Below are 20,923 nucleotides of genomic sequence, written 5' to 3'. Positions count from 1 at the left end.
CTCCATTTCAGTCCTGACATTCTTTCTTTACACATTCACTTTACTGCAGCCCCTCAGCCTTGTGGTTCTGCATGACCACTGAGAGACTTTAAGTCCATCCACCGTCTCACAAGCTCTGCAATCGCAGGAGCTGAGAGGAATGTAGTAAAACACAATATGAATCTAAATCACATCAGATTTTGTGGCCACGTGAGCACGGTGTGATTCTGCTGTGGGAGGAGAGTCGGTCAGACGGGGTTTTGTGCCGGTGCCACAGCAGCCTCCACTGACAAGTCAGAGTCCATCTGTGCCTCTGGAGCCGGGATGGAGGCTGGATTGACGGGAACCTCCACAGTGTCGTGCTTGCCGTTAGTGAGAGTGTTGGGCTTGGCCTGAGAATTGTGCAGCTCTTTCTCAGGGCAGTTCTGCACTGTGATGATGCGATTGAAGGCCTTAAGGCGGCGCCACAGCTGCAGGTAGACTTTACACTGGATGTACATGAAGATGAGGCCGCCGGTGAAACCTATGGCCACCACAATCAGCTTGGTCCAGAAGGGCCACTCCAGCACACCTGAAGATGCACACAGAGAACATGCAGAGGCAGTTAGTCAACCGACAGCATGTGCATCAGGTCATGATGGCTGGTATGTGCTGAGCTGTGCTTACCCTGGTGTGTATAATACTTCAGAAGAGAAAATCTCCATAAATCATCTGCAACCAAGAGTGAGTGTAATTTCTTTTATATATATATATATATATTTATATGAGCGTAGTAGAAATGTGTTCTATAATATTTATATATATATATATTAATATTTATTAATATATATGAGGTGCCTTAATGATCAAGAATCACTATGAGAGGTGGCGGAAACAACACCTGGGTCTAACACAGTACAATATGACAGCACCACAAACTACATGAACAAAAACTGGACATGGTCTCCTCTGTGAAGTAGAGTTTACTGCAGGACTGTCGTTGTAAACATTTGTTTCAGTATCAGTTTACCTAATAAACTGGCAACTGAGGCAATCTGATGTCTGTGCCTTTAATTTGAGGTCCTGCAGCAGGAGAATGATAATCACAGCACGACACACCACTCCATCACTGAGGGAGCTATTTTCACTTTGACAAACTTAAAGGAACATACTGAGGGTTTTGCATGTTTTAGGCAATGACACAAATCTTCAACTTTATACATGGGTACATCGATTTAGCAGTTTATTCCAAGCTAAACCTCCATAATCACCATCTGTGAAATGCGATTTTAGTCTACGAACCCACTAGTATGGTTAACTAGGTGTAATTATATAATCATTTGACTTGAGTATGTGCAGTTTATCTAATATACAGAGAGAGAGAGAGAGACTATCACAGTTTCTTTATGAACTGGGAGATTAATACTGTTCACAATCACATATTCTGCACTGGTTAAAGAAGATTTAAAGAAAACACGACAGCGACACATACTGCCAGAGTCAAACAGGTGTTAAGTGAGAAACTTAAAGGCACCTTGTGGAGTTTTCACCCACTAGAGGGGGCTGAACATTAATAGTACATATAGTATATAGTTTATACTACATACTGACAGTTTGTGCCAACATTTACTTGTAGAGTATACCTGACAAGAAAAGAGTGTAGGAACACAACAAATGTTGTAGATGCCTCCACACAGATGCACTGCATGGTACAACAGAGCAATTAACATCCAATCATGCAGTGTGACATGAGCGTGCCCAGCTGACTCTGACTGTGCATATACAGATGGGTGACGAGTCAAAGGCTGGACTCTTACAGAGACTCTGTTATACAGTGCAAATAAACACGAAGCTGTTCTGAGTGATCACCTTTATCCTAAGATGAAACCTTTCTGTCCTGGTGGGAGTAGCCTCTTACAGGATGACAGCGCCCCCGTCCATGGGGAACGAGGTTGACCAGTCACGTGAATCATATGCTCAACATGTTATACAGCGTCTCCACCACCATCGTAAAAATACCAATCGACGGAGTAGCTTTTAAAAGATTGGTGTTCATCCCTCCAATAAGGTTTCAGCAATTCATAGAGTCAATGCCAAGGCACACTGAAGCTTTTCTGGCAGCACATAGTGGCTCAACACATTACTAATCTGTTTATGTGGGTTTTTCCTTTAACTTTGTGCAGCCCATCTACATGTATATACACCTACAGCAAAGAAATACATTATGCAAATGCTTTTGGAGGTATAAATATATACCTGGCATATAGTCACAGAAAATAAATTAACTGTAGTATAAGACAAACTCCACATTGTACTTTAAATTACTACAATTCCAAAGTAGTTTTAACGCTTTTCACTCTGTACGTCTCTGGTTTTTGAGAAGGGGGAAAAGTACTAACCATTCTTTCCAAGTCTAATTTCTTCGGCGGTTCTCCTGACCAGAATGAAGACTGACCACAACATACACAATATTGCTATCAGGTGAAACAACACTGAACAGAAGATCTTTCTCCTCTCACTCTTCGACATGTGCAGCTTCTCCCACTGGAAAACAGAAAACAGAAGAAGAGATGGAGACAGAGGGGGGAGGAGAGGCATGTTAGGCCCAGATGTCAAAAGTGAGAGAGGGTTGAAGGGAGAGAGAGAACTGGAGATGATTATTATAGTACATCCTGATTGCCTTCTACTGAAGCAGCAGGCCTTGTTCATAACTGAATGTGATTTAAACGTATGTGTACACCTTGCGTAAAGGTTTGAGCTTCATTTCCATGACAAAGTCAAACTTGCAGAGTTCACAGCAGCGAGTGTCTGACGATTTGATCCACTGGTTGAGACAGGCCTGGTGGACAAAACTCAGACTCCCTGTGCAGCGACAAGGCATTATCAACGGGCACTCGTCGTCCCCCTCGCAGTGGCAGATCCTGCAAACAACACACAGACAATATACACACACTCGTTAGGTAAAGAAAGAGATGATGTGCAGCTGTCAGACTTTCATTATGAAACGTTACATCTTGACAGGTGATCTGTGCACACACACACACACACACACACACACACTAACCTGCAAACCTCCAGCTCAGAGTCATCAGAGCAGAGCCCTGATGTGCCGCCATTTACACCGCAGTGTTTCTGTGGTGTGGGCACTGACATGTCTCCACCCCCTGCTCCCTTCTCCTGGTATCTCTTGGTGATGAGCTCCTCAGCGTCCTCTGCTAGTGAGGAGCTGCCTATTGGGCTGCGTGACTTGTAGCTCTTCTTCTTCTCTCTGCTCCGTGAGCCTTCCCTCTGTGAAACGTGACTGTCTCTCTTCACTGAGGCTTGGTTGCTGTGCCGCTTCTTAAGGCCCCCGCTGTCCTCCATCAGAGGCTTGTTCTCCTTCCCTTCATCTGAACCCACCGACTGCAGCTCCATGATTTCTGTTCTATCTTTGCCTCCTTTGCCCCTGTTTGCTCCATCCCTTTCACGACTGCTTCCGCTGCGGCGGCGTGCTCTTCGGGCTTTCTCCTTGGTCCAGCTGCGGGCCTCTCGCCATGTCTCGCCCTCCGAGGAGGTGTCAGACTGTAGGGCACCTGCACAGCGGAGGCGAGGTGGGAGCTCCCTTCGGCTTCGGAAGGAGCGCTCCCTCTTCTCCCCTCTCTCGCTGCGGTCTGAGCTGAGGCTGCGGTCGCTGCGGTCCGTCTGCCCCTGTCCGCCGTTCGTTTCCACACAGTCGAAGGCGGTGCAGCTGCTCCTCTTACGGCAGTGACGCCGCTTCACCTGCTTCTTCTGGGCCTGAGCCGACGAGCCCAGAGTGGTGCTGGTGACCGTCATTGCAGAGGTGTGTGTGTGCTTGTTGTGTTTGTGTGACTCAGAAGCATCCTCCTCTAAAGGAAGCAGGTGGCCAGAACTGAACACACACACCCACACAAACACAGAGATGGAGATGTGCAGAGATAAGGTGAGACAAGATGGAAAAGACACGATGGTGAAGACCTTAGCTACAGATTTACATTTAGTGATTCAGCAGACACATATATCCAAAGCGACTTACAAGTGAGGAACAAGGCAAGAAACAAATCTAAGTGAGGGAGAAGACATTTGAAGCAAATTGCCAACAGAAGAAATTTGCCATGAGACAGATAAAAGGGAAAGATTTTTTTGAAGTGCATATGAGGTGGAAGAACTTAAAGGGTTAGTTCACCCAAATTACAAATATAAATGCAGTAATATACACAAATTAGTCACAGCATTAATACACCTGGTGTTCTGACACCTGTTCATCATGGCGACCGTCATTTTCCCATTGCCTACCTACCATCTCATAGTGCCTGTATTAATCTACCAGCCTCAATGTGAGAGTGTGTGAAAGGGAACATTTCTTCAAACTGGAGTGTTTCCAATCAAATATAATCAATAATTATCCTGTTTAACATTGTTTGTTACACATGTTTTGAGCACTGAAAACCAAATTTCATTCAGCTCTACTCTAATCAAACCTGGACCAATAATATTCAAACTATCTGAACTGCTAGATCTACTGTTTTAACTACTGTTGGCCAGTATCCTTCCACACTGACTGATGTGCATATAAAATAGAGAATTTTGCTTAAATTCACACCTCAGCACCCCTTTTAATGATTCAATGAGTAAATACATTTTTCCTGTTTTAGAGCTTCATGGGTTTAGAGACGTTTAGAAACGTCATCTTCCTGCAGCAGAGTCAGTTAAATAGATAATCTAGTTGTAAGTTAACTACTGGTTAAACTAGTTAATAACCTGAGGCAGTTGTTACTGTGGCTTCTGTGTTATCAGTGGGATGAATGTTTCACTCTCTACTGACTGGTTGGTGCAAAATAAACTCAGAGAAGGAAAACTGTGAACAAAGACATGACGACAGACTGAATAACGACGTGGAAACACTTCTGTCTGATAATCAGAGTAGGTCAACAGAACAGGAATTGTTGAATATGGAAATGACTCAACATGGTAAGTGACAGATGCTGGTCCCAGCACTCACACACATGTTTATACTGCTAACAGCGCCACACCACCCATCGACGTAATGAGCTGAAAGATCCCATGTCAGCAAACAGCCGTATTCTTCTCTGTGACTGTTTCATGGGAGCACCACTGGATTTCAGCATCCATTTTATTTTTGTTATGCCCTCGGGGTGCAGCAGACCATAATAATGCAGTCTCCCACTCAGTGGCGAAGCAGTGGCAAACTGTGCTTGTTAATATCACACAGAGAACTGTGGCTGCTCTGTTTGTATAAGAGGTGTTTGTGTTCGCACACATTCGAGGAACAGCAGCGTTAAACTTTCTGAGTGACTGATTCTGTGCAGTAGTTAAAAACACAGGTAGCTTACCTGCATATGTCCTGAGTAGACGGGGAGATCGATGTCCTCGAGGCTGTAGTTAGCCCTGTTGTGGAGTTGCTGGCCTGAAACAAACAAATTAAAAAAGCCACTCAACTTGATTCAATTACCACTAATTACTAATGACTATAATAAAGATAAATATTAATGATGGATTAACATTAACTGTCTTAAATATGTGTGGATGCTTTTGTCAGTTAGAAGGCTTAATAATGCTTTTTAAATGAACTAACTTTGTCCTAATTTTAAATTTTTCTTTCCCTCTCCTTTGACAACAGCTTCCTGCTGCTGCTGCTGCTGCTGCTAAAACTGGGCTGACGCATGTGAGACTGATACATTCAGCTAATTTGCTGGTTATAAATAAAAAATAATTAGCTGACGAGAAGATGTGAAGCTGATGACTGGTAGTGTTTTTACTAGACTAGAGCGAGCCTTCCACATTACATCTGATACACAGTTATTATAAATAAATATTGTAATTATCAAAACATTGATTCCTAATAATGCAGCTTTTCTCATTTATTTGGGGAAGTGTGTTCACACAGTGGGGACAGAAACCATCAAGCAAACCTCTGCACAACCTAATAATCACATTCCTCGTGGATTCTGTAACATGAACAGTGTCATTAAACAAAATACAGCATCTTTAACTGTGTGAATCCAGCTCGACATATCTAACATTAGCACATTCCTGCACATCAGACTCTGCCTGGTTAAGCGTGGCCATACACTATAAACGATGACCTTGAATTTGGCCCTACAAGCTCTCTCATTTTAAGTGGTTACCTTGGAGATGTTGCTGGATCGACTCCCTGAGCGCCCCGGGGGCTTCCTCCCCTGAAGGGAGAAAGAGACACAGAAAATCATTAGAGTATCTGATGCTTTATTGGCACGTGGCAGCTGTGTAGTCTGAGGTATTGAAACCAGCAATTGCTTTGTGACACACCACCGTTAATGAGTACAATGCAACAGTAAAAAAAAATATTTCACTCATGTCGGCACAGAAGCTTAAGGCTCGTTTATCTCACTGTAACATTTTAATGTGACCTGCTGCAACAAATTGTAGCAAGGGGTGGAAAATAAAAGTAAAAATATGTTTTAATAGTACAAAGACATTTATGATAAGATTGATGTTCTCAGATTCAACAAATGCAGTGACCAAAATCCAAAATATAGAAAGTAAATTTTCCCATTGAGAGACTGAAACCAGAGATTATTTTCCCATTTTGCTTCATTAATTTGCTGAGTCTCAGAATCTTGATTAATAATCTCTTAATCAACCAAACGTTCACTTTTACAATTTACTGTCAGTGTTCTATTGAATTCTGGGTATGTTTGATGAGTGTTGTATTGTTATAGTACTGAAAGATAGACACAATTGACAAGTTAATACTTTAACTCAGCAATAAAAAGAAAAACGTTGTAATTAAATTTCTTTGAAGATTAGTTAAAATCCAGAGTCAGGAGTCAGGGACAGCCACGTGTCCTTGTTCTTTAATTGGGACCTGAGCTAAAGCCAGACAATCCTATTACCTGGCCGTCCTGCTAAGTGCACAAGGTGCTGCACTGCAATGTGTCTCTATTTAAAGTCAACTTAAAGCAGTTTTCTAGAACTACCCAGAGGGCTGATTGTCCGAACTCCACCGCCAGACCTTGAACTCAACCATCAGTCATCTGTGGCCTCATTCCACGGCCTGCTGCGTCTTTCAGTTAACAGCAGACGGTAGCGTGTGGGAGTAATCGAGTAGCAACCGCATTTCTGAATCATGTGTTTTCCAAGTCGGTTTCCTCACACCAACACACTCTTAAACAGGGTCAGAGAAGAACCTTATGGCAAAGATAAAAGTCTAAATCACAGCATGGAAAACCAGCTGACAAATTACTTGAAAATACCTGTGAAATGAAAGTACTCAGTCAGGAAGACACAAACACAACATACACATCAAGCTGTATTTACAGATTTTAAAAGGAGCATGAGTGGTTTGCTTCATTTAACTAAAATGTGAAATAAATGAATGGATAAGTGAGATTACTTCAGGGATTTAGTCTCTATAGTGTTTAAGAAGCGGACTGAAGAAAACTAAAGACCAACTGGAGATGTTACCAAATGAGCTCTTGATCAAAACACCTCTATTTTCCCTGTTTAAGCTGCACAGTTGATGTTACTGACAGCCAGCTGCATTGTGGGAATAAATAAATCCTGTCCCAGCTACTAGACAAACACCACCAGCATCTGCTGCCTTTACTGTGGCTGTGCTGTAACCATATGAGCAACTGCAAGATGGAGTGAGTGGGTGGAGGAAAATTAACTGAAAACAAAAGTGGAAATAAAAAATGTACTGTTGGGATAAAATGTTGGTAGAATATTCTAAAGATACATAGGAAAAGCTTATTATTAACAGAATGAGGATAGTGATGCCCCATATGTTTCTGTAAGAAACATATGGGCAGAAAATGTCTTTGTCTGTGGCAAAAGTTAAAATGAGCACATGTAGTCATTATATTCAAGGATTTGTCTTTCCTGTTTGTAAAATGTTGTATCATACAGTAGGTTATGGATGAAAGTTATGAGCTTACAGTAGCTTACAGAATATTTAAAGTTTAAAGTTGCTGTTAAATCTCTTATGTGGGTGGCCTCTTTATATCTTTTATCCTTGACACACAAAAAGCAAAAAACTGCTTGCGTTGATCAGCCCACACACAGACACAGTTGTGGGTACACTCTGTGCAAATCGGTGGAATAAATAAGAGACACGGACAAGAAGAAGACTGCATCATCTAAGCTGATCAAAGGATTTGATAGCCAGGTTTATCAGTAGTCCTGCACAGAGTAAAAGCAAACACTCTGCGGCCTGTGTTGGACGAGATGGACACATTTAGATATTTATAATAAGGTATTAAAATAATATAATATAATATAATATAATATAATATAATATAATATAATATAATATAATATAATATAATATAATATAATATAATATAATATAATATAATATAATATAATATAATATTTTTAGCCAGTTGTGTATCATTGTCAGGTCTATGGGCGTGGTTGGGTGAATTTGCATTTGTGAGACAATCCAGATGTCTGCACAGCTGTTCATTTTCAGGAATACAATAAAAACATTGTAGAAATATAATCAATGGCTGTTTTATGACAAAGGAAGGTAATTTCACTGTATTATTGGAATATGTGACACACATTACATTACAAAATACACAGAACAACAGATACCATTACATTTATCGTGGCAGACATTATGAACATATGGCTGCGGTGCTTTGTTTACATCAAGGTCAACTAAGAACCCAAACTTTGATTTTTAATTTTCACAGAGCAAAACACTGTATTCTATTGATTGGAAGTAAGAAAAAATATTGGTGCATTGCCTCCAGAAGAGCTCAGTCTTCTAATAAAGTAAATGTGTTGTTGCACGTTGCTATGGATAGAATCAATATTTGTCCTTGAAATTAGATCAATCTGTGTCTTATGGACAATAACTGGTGGAAGACAACAGTTCACTGGAATTTATTGTGTCATCTTTTTCAGAAGATTGTTGTTAATGTCCTGTCGTTGCTCAGTAGAGAACAGATGTTGACTAAAAGACTAAAAGCAGATGAAACACCCCTGTACTGGGGCAGAACTAGACCAGTTGTTATCCCCTGCCATTATTCTTTGTACTGAGTTAGGCTAAATAAAAGTTGTGAGACACACTGAGATTAAAGTAATATCAAGCTTTTTCCTAACTCTTGTTAAGAAAGCTATAAAAGCAAGAAACTGACAGATTTTGGAGCAGGAGAAACACCTGAGAAAACATTCGTGGCAAACAGAGAAACCAACAATACGAGAGAGACACCTATAATGCAGCTAATAATAAACCTGACACTAGCTGTTGAGATAAATTAAACCGTGTTGGTTAACAATGGTATTAGTCAGGTCAACTAACATATACAGTACATTAAATCCCAGCAAACAAGACAATCTCATATGAATTACAAATACCTCTCACTGCCATACTGTAGCTGGTGACAGATAAGAGAGAGGAGCAGGAAGCGAACATAAATTCAGTGTCAGCTAAGTGTGTTGCTGGATTAGGAGGAAAGGGTTAAAACACAGCGGACTGACACAGCTGCGTCTCCACAGTAGCTGCATCTCTATCACACAGTACTGATTTCTCAAAGCACAGGGAGACTTTTAAAATCCCAAGCAAACTCTCTCTCCCCATAAATGATTGTTTGAGCCAACTTTTAACATCAGGCTTCAACTGACAAAATCTGAATCTATCTCCAGGCCTCACGATAAGCAGAGTAGACGCCGACATTAACAGCCTTACAAGTCTGAGATGCAACAAGTGCAAGTCATGTGCCAGTCAAACATCACACAGTGATCACACAGTACCATCCTGCTGGAGCCTCGTATTAAAGTTGAACAGTAATAAGATGCAGAGTCAGAGTTAATATTCTCTCACTTACCTGAGCATCTGCTGCTCTGCAGACACTCTGATGCACAGCAGATATTTTAGTGAGTCCATGTGAGGACATGTGCATGTTTCGGCAGAGGGGATTAAGTGATGTAGCATGGACGGAGAGCTTTATTTTGATTCTGTAGTCTGGCTAGAGACCAGAAACACCTACAATCACATTTAGCCAACCAACCATAAAGCTGCAAATGCACAGTTTATTTATATAAATATATTTATATATATATGTTCTATAGAATGCCAGATTAAAAGTGTGAAATATATCAGAATCTTTATTTGATGTCATCACAAACTGATGAGAATGGCACATAAACAAGCAGTAAAACAGAAATCCCTCGTGTAATAAAGTAGACATGATGTTCCAGTACTGTTCCAACTTTAGCAGATTGTAGGGTGTTTATGTAAGATCCTATCATTTACCTTATTCTAGCAAGATGCTGTCTAGTATGTGATTATCACCAGGTGGAGCCTCGTGGCTATGTAATGTGTGACGTAACAGTCGAGACATGAGGGAGACTAACTCGCCACTGCTGAGTGTAGCTGAGAAGACAAGCTTGGGCTGTCAGGTGGGAGCAGCCACGAGAAGCTGCCGGCATAAAGACAGGGAGTGTTGAAGAAGGTTTATGACCCTTTATAGAAGTTAAAGCGTGAATATCCGTGTGTGTATCCTAGATATGATGCTGAACTCTGAAGTCAGCAGACTTATCAGCAGGCCTGTGTGTTCTGTTTACTGCCACTGTAAAGGAATAAATCTTTGCTCATGAACATTTGGCTCGCTAATACGAATGCCACCAGCACATATGTGTGATGGACACAATCTGGTGGTAGAGGATCAATGTACCAAACAGACCTCAGAATCCAGTCTAAATCATAGAGGGAGGGGCCACGTGTTTTGACTAAAGCTAACATCCATATCCAAACATTTTTGTTCACTCAGATTTGAAATACTGATTTTCTCTCACAATTCTTCAGCAAAACATTAATCTTTACCACTATTTTTACTAAGAACTGATGATAGAATAATATGATCATTACTACCTAAACTAGTTATAAACTTATATAAATATCTTCCCCTTAATTCTAACATTCTAATATCTTGTTTCTGATACACATGAATCAGCTACAATCAAGCAGAACCTGAACAATGATCAGGATGTTGAGGTCCAAAGGAAGAACACAAGCTTGCTTAAGATAAATGAGCTGATTGATGGTAATCTTCAACCAAAATACAACAGCTTTTGTGTTGTAAGTGATCAATAACTGTCCAGATCTTAAACTGGAAAAAACCTGCTTCAGAATGAAGTAATGTTAAAGTGAAACTGTGTGATCATCACTGAACTCTGACCCCTGAAATCCCCACGTTTTGTGTTCAGCTGGTTTGCCCTGTTATTCAGAATGTCATATACTTGTGTTACCAGCAGCAGGGACTCCTTTGTATCAGCAAACCACAGGAAATAAACCAGGTCAGAGCTGTAAACCACAAGACTAACAGGATGCCTAAGGGGGGGGGGGGGGGGGGGGGGGGGGGGGTATGATTAAAGCCAGGGACTGCTTATTTTAAAAACTCATGTTATTTAGTTGACTTTGTTTGTTTGTTTTATTTTCTAGAGTTGTATTTTAAAAACCTCCTTTAGATTTTTTTAATTATACTGGTATTGGACCAAAATGTTTTCATCTAGCCAAGTAAATACCAAATAAATACGAATAAATAAAGAGATAAAGAGATAATCCCAAAATACTCAAACTAACTTTGGAACGACTTTTGGGTTTTTCTTTCTGCATAAGGTAATTAACAGGTACATGGAATCTCTCCTGCTGTGAGGGAAAAACACTTTATAGCCTTATATGCGTGACGTAGCATGAGGCGATGTGATGTGACGCTCTGATTTGTGGCGCCTGGCTCTATAAAAGATGCAGTTGAAAGCTCCAAACCCCAAGTGAGGGAACAGTGATAAAAGTATCAGTCAGTGAGTGAGCGAGGACCAGAGCTGTTGTCAGGTGATACTAGAGGCTGACACGCACAAGCATTCAACAACCTCCTCAGTCATCAGTCATCGAGATCAATGGATCAAACTAATAAAACGACTTCTCATCTCTGACCACACCAATAACTCCTCTGAAAATCTAAAATCTGCTATCTGACCATCTTCACTCTAATTTGAAGCCATAACCTCATTACAAATAAACTGAATGAGCTCTTTCTGTCACCTCACAAGTGTGAGAACAGAGTTCGCAGGTGAAAAACTCACCTCGTTTTTGTCTTTGGAGCGACGAGCACTCTTGCCGTTGCTGGCTGTCTCCCTGGCCGGAACCACAGTTATCTGTTGTACTGGCATGCTGCTGTTACCAGGCAACGCTCCGGAGTTACTCCCACACCATTCCCAGCACGCGGTGTCTTCCTGTCCCCTGATCCACGTCCCCGTGTGTGATCCGCTGTCCCATCCACAAGCTGTTGTCAGGGAGGGGAGACGGCGCTTTGGGATTATTCTCCTTTATCAGCCCAAGTTGGATCGTCAAGTGGAGCGGAGATGAAACGGGATCAAGTCACCGTGGTAACGGGAAGACAGCTCTGAAGATGGTGGGGTGTGAGGTCGTCATGACGACTCGGAAACTACTCAACAGCGCATACTACCTCCTCCTCCTCCGCCCTCCTGCTGAGAGAGAGAGACGGAGAGAAAGAGTTGAGATGGAGCTCAACAGTAAACAAGGAGGCAGGAAACTGTGTGTTGTAGTGACGCGTGTTTGTGTGTTACATGTCTCTGAGAGCCAGAGCCAGGATTTTGTCGTGCTTGCTGGGTAACAAGCATACGGTCCACGAGGATTAGAGCTTAGACTAACCTCAATCACCTCCTCTGACCAGAGGTGCTGCTAATAAGCTTACACAACTCGTGCACATGGACGCCACTAACACACATACACACACACATACTGTGTTATAAACAATTGTTCTAGGAGTCTCTGGTGAGAAACAGTGTGTTAATAGACTCTCAGTCAACCAGGTCATTGTTATCCCAAAAGTGCCACTCGGTGACAAGTGGACTTGCTCAAGATTCTTGAAGATATTTTGCAGTTCAGAGTTTAAATCTAAACCACACGGGTTCCTATACAGTGTGTGTGTGTGTGTGTGTGTGTGTGTGTGTGTGTGGTTGGGTGGAGGTGGTGAGAGTTTAATCCTATTTAAAATTGTCTTAGGTCATGGGGTGATTGAAATAACTAGAAATTGGGTGACTTAAGGAGCAGCAGCTGACGTGAAGAGGCTCAAGTGGTAAATTAAATAAAATTTCTCCAAAGACGTACCCAAGGAAAAGACTCACACTGACTGTACAGTTTTAAACGACCCAAATTGCTTTCAGCCTCATTGGGATAAATGTATTTTTGCATTGTGCATCTGGAATCCTAAAGCAGATTTAGCATTTTTTCCTCTTTTTAGATGAGACCATGTACTCAGTATCGATGTTCCCAATTTAGCTTTAGGTGTGTTTAGGTCACAGTGGATGATGGAGTCGTACTGGAGCACATCATGGTAAAAGGGGTTTCTCATGTTTTGGCCAGTTCATGCCCTCATCCATGGTGTTTATACATGTTATTAACAGGTTGGCTGTGTTATTGTTATTATTATTAGAATCATTAGGAGAGAAGTAAAATGGTCAGCACAACATTACAACAACGTGTAGCTTCCTGTCAGCGGCGAGTGAAACCACCCGCCACGAGGGATGTTGAACCCAATTAAAATGCCAGTACCAGAATTCGTTGGTTGAACAAGCTCTTTATTATAGATTATGAATGTATTGGTTGGAGTCTGATTGCAGGAACCGGGTAGCCAGAGTGCGTGGATCTATGGATAAAGAGAGGAGAACTGATGATGAGGCAGGGGTAGGGAGCAATGGTGGGTCAGTGGAGACGTTAGCCGGGCACAGTGTGGTGTAGCTGGGTGGATTAGGTCCTCCTCTTCGTGTGCACACAACATACAAACAATCCAAGAGAAAGCCAGAGAGAAATCCCACAGATATATAAGGTACACGTCCAGTATTCACAGTCATCCACAATCCATATACAAAAGAGGGAGATCCGGTACTCACAACAGGCGTCCTCAGACAGTACTATAGACAGGGGCAAGAGCTGGAGAGCAGGTCCAAACGAGAGCAGGGGTCCAAAACCAGAAAAGGCAAAGAGAATCAAGTCACAGTCTTTCAAAGGGGCAGGCAAAACTCAGGGTCGAAAATACGGTCCGGTCTGTAACAGATGCAAACAAGATAACTAGAAACGCTGGAAAGTCAAACACAGGGTCAGGACAATCTGGCAGCTCTCTCAGGGGAAGAGTCAGAATATAAAGGGAGCTGGCACCAGGTGAAAACAATGAACACAGCTGGAAGTGATTGGAATAATGAGAATCAAGCTGCCAGCAACAGGAAAGAAAAACAGGAAGTCAGCCACAAAACTAAAAGCAGGACAGGAAGCCCTGTAGGATCATGACAGCTTCCTACACATTTTAAATTAATGTCTCTGCACACTATTGGAACAGAACTCAAAGGTGGTGTCACACATCTTCACTGTAGATAACAACATTGGTTCTCTAGTGTGACAGCTGTGAGCTCTGTATCCTGTAGCCCTCCATTCAACCACCTACATCCCTTGTTACTACATCTCCAGTAACAAAAGTAGCGCTTCATTCAATCAAAAAGCACCTTGCATCTATATGTACAGTGATTACATTTCCTACTAAACTGATTTGTGGCTGCAGTTGTAATTTCTTTGAGAGATGATTTTTCAGCTGTGTATATGAGCATGTTATACTGGTGCGTATGAAAGTTTATTAGTAGTTTGTGTGGGAGTATAACTTTTCTCTTGTGTTTGTGGAAACATTTCACTTGTTTGTATGAGTGGTTTTCACTAGAGTTTGTAAATGACTTTAGTTTCACGTGTGTCTGTGAGAAGATAATCCTGAATAAGTCCCTCACACCACCTGAATGAATGTGCCTAGACATTGTAATGCATGTAAAGGTGGAACCAACCGCTGGTAATATTGGTACAGAGTGGCTACTGTACCTTCATTATTTATTTAATGTTTAAAAGAGCCACTGGGATCTAAATGCTAACTTGCAAATCTCCAAATATTATAGATATAAAGAATATATTTTATATATTTTCCTGATCAATTTTCCTAAAGACATAAAAGAGTGTTTAGATCATTTAATTTCATTTGCTTGTAACCTACAGTAGCAGGGCACATACTATACTGTATACACTCTACATCATGCTACCATTACTAGCAGAGTTTTTATTTTTGTATTTCAGGACATTTGTGGAGAGAGCTTTCTGTGTAGGCAGGGTGGGCTGGGTGCTTCTTACGAACTGAAAATGAGAAGTTGTAGGACAGATATGTGACGTGCCTTTGGCTGCTTGAAGCTAAGAAACTAGGTAACATCTACACAAAGTAACCAAGTAAAGGAAGTGAAACTAAACTGAAGCAATTTAGTCTTTTATAAGAATAATGAGAAACTACTTCCAACATCTGAGATTATTTTGAATTAATATGTATTGAAACATTTTGTATATGTATTAAAATATTATACATATGTTTGAAGTCACAATGTATTGGATCATATTACACTTTGTCTACTTTTATTATGGGCATTATTTATTATTATACTTATGGGCATTATGTATTTTTTAAATACAGGTTAATTATAAAAACCAGAACAATGTGTGGCTTCAGGATTTCCCCTTTGAGTTCAGGATTAGGAAGTCGCTCTTGCTGAGTTTAAAACTCACAATCATCCACCTGAACGTATGCTTATACTGGCCTTTCTGCCCAAAAGCTGATCACTTCTGCAGGGAACTGCTTTAATATCTTCAGTTGGCTATTATTTCCCCATTATTTTTCAAGTTGCTGGGGACAGAGAATATGTCAGCAGCTCGCTAGCTGCTGCAAAGGTTTCACCAAGCACAACTGAAAGAGAAGTGGTCAAATATGTGTCCCAGATAAGTATACTCACACACATCCTTTTTCACACATCCACTATATTGTACATGCACTCACATGCACAACCACGGTTGCAATACACTTTAATCACATTGGAGAACTCAATGGGGAACTCAGAATGCAGCTGCTTTATAGTTCCTATTACAACAGGGTGCCATTTGGTAACACTTCTGATTTGCAAACCTTCATTTCTGTTTAAACTGCGCATAGGGACAACGTCCATATGTGCTGTTGTTGTATGTAGAGTTGAGTAGGGGGTTTCAAAAAGCAAATTACTTTGTTCCACTGCAGAAGAAAAACAACCACATCACAAACGTTTGTGCGAAACACTTGAGCGTTATCTTCCACCCAGAGTTCAGTTATTCTGTGGAAGAACCACATCTGTGGGTGCAAACGTTTCAAAACAATAAAAGCTTGTGGACGTTTGAGAGAAAATACTCCACATGAGAACTGATACATTTTAAAAAGTGTATATTTATACATTTTACACAGAACATTTCTACACACAGACACCCCGAGAGGCACTGATCATTAATAATTAGGGTTAATATGATCTCACTTAAACTTGAGAGGGGATGCGTAAGTTAGCTCTTCACAGTTCTTGCAAGTGTGTGATACAGAAACAGAGAGAGAGAGACGGGGAATAGTGAGCTTTTCACAGTGAGACAGTGTGTGTGTGTGTGTGTGTGTGTGTCATGTGTCATGAAGCTGCTGTGTGATGGGCAACCTCTAGTGCCCCTGTAACCCACCCGGGTAAGTGCTTAACTGTAATTTTGACTGAGTGTGTGTAACGGGAGAAGATGTCACCTTTGTTGGAAAGCAGGTGATTGTACAGTTGAATTGTGTACTGTCAACACAGCTGTGGGAACAGGCGTGAGAGGATGGCATCTCCGTTTACTGAGCTAGAAGTGCTGACGATCGTGTTCTCTCTCCTGGTTTTTGCCCTCTTCACACTTACTGGGATGCTCAACGAAGACTGTGCACACTCGAATGGTACAACTGCAAACACACACAAACACACATCTATACATAGACATCACACACCAAACACAAATGTCTGACTTTGGCCTCATAGTCAGAAATGTTTTACCCGGTATGTAAAAAAACATTAGCTTACAATCTTTGAAGCTACTTTGCATTTATATTATTATGGTTATATGAGTTATATAATTGTGTCCATTATCATACATCACAAAAACAGAAACACCCAGCGTACATGTTGTTTCCAGATTATTATGTATATCTAGTTATAGCCCTGCAACAAATCTCAACTTCTCAAAAGTTATAATGCTCTGTTTTTGTTGAAGCTGTTTTATACTTTGTCATTTTGGAGATCGTAATCATTTATTTATCTAACTTTGTCAATATAAATAGAAAAAAATGCTGCAGCTCTTATTGTAACACCATATAATTCTCCAGCCCGTGAGTTACTTGTATTCGTTTTTGCAAAGTGAGTCTTTTGAATGAAACAGATTTTATACTTTATGCTATGTTTGTGCAAATTATAACCACATCCTGCAATATTTATTGATGAACTCACAGCGCTACAAACTACAACCTCAGAATGTACGGCGGTGTTAATTAAAGAGAAAATGAACCCTCTCAGCGCTGTCTGATCTGTGGCAACCAGAATCATCTGCTCATCTTCACAAAGGTTGCTTATATTACAGGGCTCTCGTGTTTTTTATCATTATTATCATTTATAAATAAATAAAATACTCCATGTGCCTTTTGATAGACAGAAGCACGGACAACTTTGCAGACGTTTGTGCTTAAGGGTTGAAAAGTAATTGATTTTATTTATATTTTGTTGATTATTTTAAAAATTGTTGTATAAACAACAGCTGTGATTATTATATATTGTTATATTTTTAACTGTGATGTATGCACTGCATGAAGATATAAAGTTGTCTATCATAAAAACCTTGTCAGGGTTTTAACAGGCCTGATCATAACGGTCAAACTGGGTTTTTGTCAGATTTTTACCCCACTGTGAGGATTTTAGGTATTTCATATTGTGAATCAGCAAAACTGAACAAATGTTTAATGATTGGTAGGCTAAATTGTTCAAATGGTTTGCCTGTTAAATTATCTAAATAATATACTGTATGAATATAAAATGATATGTACTGTAATGAGAAGAATGCAGGAAAAGGTACAGTTTCAGCGCATTTTTCATTACATCAATAAATCACCTTTACACAGCATAGAAAAGACACAAACTAACAGTTGTTGTGATAGAATTACACAAATGAAGGTTATAAAAACAAAAGAAGTGACCATTTGTTATCATCTCTTTCCCATCAGAGAGTAACGAACAACCACCAGGTAACCCGCCCATCGTTTGACTCTGGATGACGTAGAAAGAAAGACGTGGACAACAGCAGATTTTTGGTTTCCTGTTTGGTGCCTTACGACGTGTCAGGCAAAGCTATGGACACTGCACAAGTGTGTTATCAGTTACCAGAACAAAGTCTGAACAGAGAACTCTGCCTGTGTGTGTGTGTGTGTGTGTGTGTGTGTGTGTGTGTGTGCACTTTGTTATAGGATCTGGTGTTTCTTGTTTCCAGGATAAGGCACTGAGGTGTGGCCTAAATAGGGACACGCTGTAAAAAAAGAAAAACACACAAAATCATTAAAATAACCACCTGCTTCAACAAACTCCCGAGACTGGATGTCGCACCTCCTTTCTTAGCCCTCGGAGACACTGAGAGTATATGAATATACACACAAACCGTTTCATGTTGATCATCTGACAGAAAATAGCTGATGTGCTTCTCCTACTGGTAAGTCTCATAACATTACTTTTATAACGCTTTTCTGCTTTTTCTCTGCTTTATATGTTTAATTTGACAAGAAATTCACATTGTCGTTGACTGAAATGTGCAGCTTTACGGATGGTTTTTTTCAGAATTTAGGACCAAAATAAAAGGTGTGCTGACAAGCTTAGAGTGAGCTCTCCAATTATACTTCAGGATCAGGACATCTGAATCACTCAGTAGGGCTCATAGGGTGGAGCTTGTGTGAATGAGCAGATCTATAGAGATTAAGAACATATGAATCATAGGCCATCTGGGTTTGGCTGTTATTACTCATTGAGTTCAGGGGAGGTTTCATGATAATGTTCGGCTGAAAATGAAATATTAATTCATAGGAGAAAACTTCTCTGAGATCTGAAACTTTCTTCTTCAATTTCAACACTGACTGTTTTATTCATATCATATCATGTTCATGAGCCTCCTGTTTTACTCAGCCACTCAGTCACACACAGTATTCTCTGTGATGATTAAACACAATACTACCAACTAAAATACTACCAACATACTCTGAGTAGAGTAAACAACCAGTCGTTATAAACAACAAACATTAGGTCACAAATCACAAGGTTATAAGGCCCTCTGGTGGACGTGACTAGGTACTGCACCTAAAACCTTAAGTACTTGTGAAAAATAAATATGTAGAGTGAAGTTAACATTATAAATCACAAACAAGACTTTATTTTATCCACATAAAACATGTGTGGTGTCCTACTTTAAGAAGATGATTGTTTATCAGGTGTTATGTTCTCTCTTCACATGCTTTAAATGTGTATTGTGTAGTTGTGTAGATGGAACTGCCGTTCTCTAGCTTTGAGCTGACCTTCATCATCGTTGCCTTCGTCATCTTCTCCCTCTTCAGCCTGGCTTCAGTCTGCATCCAACCAAACGAAGCCCTGCCAGGTACCAAACCTCCTGTGATCAGACACAAAGCAGACAAAGTTCAGCTTCAGTAACATCGCATGCTGCACGTGACTTGTCTTTCAGGACGAGGCGTCTATGAAGCAGAGGAATCGAGATCGTTTCACAGGAAGCAGAGAGTGATCACCAAGCAAGCTGGACACAAGCCATAAATGAAAGTCAGGATCTTTTATCTGCTGGGATCCCACTGTACTGTGAAGTTTGCACCAATTATGGAAATGAACACCCGGCTGCCTATTGTGTTTGTTTTGAATTAGACAGTCTGTCACACCATCACCGTCCATCACATCAGCAGACTCTAGACACTGAGTGCATGTTGTTTATATGAAACTCTCCTTCTTTCCTGCACTCGAGTCTTACTAGACTCACAGGAAACATGATTTTAGTAAAATGTGAAATCACTTGTTCAAAAACTGTTTAAAAACTGACTGACTGACAGTCAGTTTTGGTAGGGTTAACCTGTCAAATGGATAAAAGACTTCTGCAAATGATGCTCCCGAGGAGTGAGAAGACAAGAGTTAAGAGAAACACAGAGTTCACAGTTATGCAGAGGCAAAGGAAAAAAGGTTTTGTCACTGTTATTACCTTTACTACATCTTTAACGTGCACATGAATCTTCTGATGTCTTTTCCTTTTGGCCTTTGTTGTGTGTTACCTGAATCAAAAAAACAAATAGAGAGTTGACTCAACTTCCAGATAACTTCGCCGACATACCAAACAGAGAGGTGTTTCTGTTATTTACTCTAGCATCAGCTCTATAAACCGAGGACAAAATAATAGAAACACTAATAAAGCAATAATTTCAATGTGAAATTATGTAAAAGTGAAATAATCCATGTGACTTTTGACAGACAGACAGACAATTTTGTAGACGTTTGTGCTTAAAGGTTTGAAAAGTAATTGATTTAATGAATATTTACAGATTGTTGTATAAACAACAGCTGTGATTATTATATGTTTCATGATTGGTAAGATATATTTTTCAAATGGTTTGCCTGTTAAACTCTCTAAACAATATACTGTATGAAAACAAAATGATATGTACTGTAATGAGAAGAATTCAAATTAAAGTTTCAGGAAAAGGTACAGTATCAGTGCATTTTTCATTACATTAATAATGAGCTTCAATGTCAATGAAGTTTTCTTAAAATCCAGGTTTTGTTAAGAAACATTTAAAGATCTGTGGGAATCTGTACAATAATCCAGAGTTACACACTCACTGCACTTACTGATCAAATGTTATTAAAACTTAGCTCATCTCATGTTTACTCGCTTTGGAAAACTTGGGCTCAAAAGCTCTTGGACACACTGGACTGTTTCCACTCAGTTTTACTGTTCACATCACATCTCCATGTAGGATGCATTCAAATACTACATCCTCTGAAGGACATGACAGACCAT

The 20,923-nt window shown here is 40.4% G+C and overlaps 1 protein-coding gene and 2 long non-coding RNA genes across 4 annotated transcripts; 2 read left to right on the top strand and 1 right to left on the bottom strand.

Annotated features, from left to right (window-relative positions):
* Window positions 1-95: 95 nt before the first annotated feature.
* On the bottom strand, window positions 96-16,727 carry LOC113162106 (chromodomain-helicase-DNA-binding protein Mi-2 homolog). 2 transcript variants are annotated; one of them, XM_026360113.1, is made up of 8 exons: window positions 16,593-16,727; window positions 12,052-12,456; window positions 6,105-6,155; window positions 5,310-5,383; window positions 3,023-3,847; window positions 2,699-2,879; window positions 2,358-2,502; window positions 96-550 (listed from the first exon to the last, which is right to left on the bottom strand). In XM_026360113.1, the coding sequence occupies exons 2-8, from the start codon at window positions 12,136-12,138 to the stop codon at window positions 228-230; spliced, it is 1,686 nt and encodes a 561-aa protein (XP_026215898.1). In that variant the 5' UTR covers window positions 12,139-12,456; window positions 16,593-16,727; the 3' UTR covers window positions 96-227. The 2 variants fall into 2 exon arrangements, with proteins under 2 accessions (XP_026215898.1, XP_026215899.1); XM_026360114.1 differs by having other exon boundaries at window positions 12,052-12,453; window positions 16,593-16,694.
* LOC113162109 lies at window positions 16,320-18,326 on the top strand. Its single transcript, XR_003298789.1, has 3 exons — window positions 16,320-16,538; window positions 16,645-16,778; window positions 18,093-18,326. It is a non-coding gene; the product is annotated as an uncharacterized LOC113162109 (long non-coding RNA).
* A 1,059-nt stretch (window positions 18,327-19,385) lies between these two features.
* LOC113162108 lies at window positions 19,386-20,610 on the top strand. Its single transcript, XR_003298788.1, has 2 exons — window positions 19,386-19,504; window positions 19,589-20,610. It is a non-coding gene; the product is annotated as an uncharacterized LOC113162108 (long non-coding RNA).
* The last annotated feature ends 313 nt before the right edge of the window (window positions 20,611-20,923 follow it).

Source organism: Anabas testudineus, chromosome 1 (genome assembly GCF_900324465.2).
Source record: "Anabas testudineus chromosome 1, fAnaTes1.2, whole genome shotgun sequence".
Lineage (NCBI taxonomy): Eukaryota > Metazoa > Chordata > Actinopteri > Anabantiformes > Anabantidae > Anabas > Anabas testudineus.
Note: the sequence above shows the minus strand (reverse complement) of the source record. Positions and strands in the feature narration are given on the sequence as shown.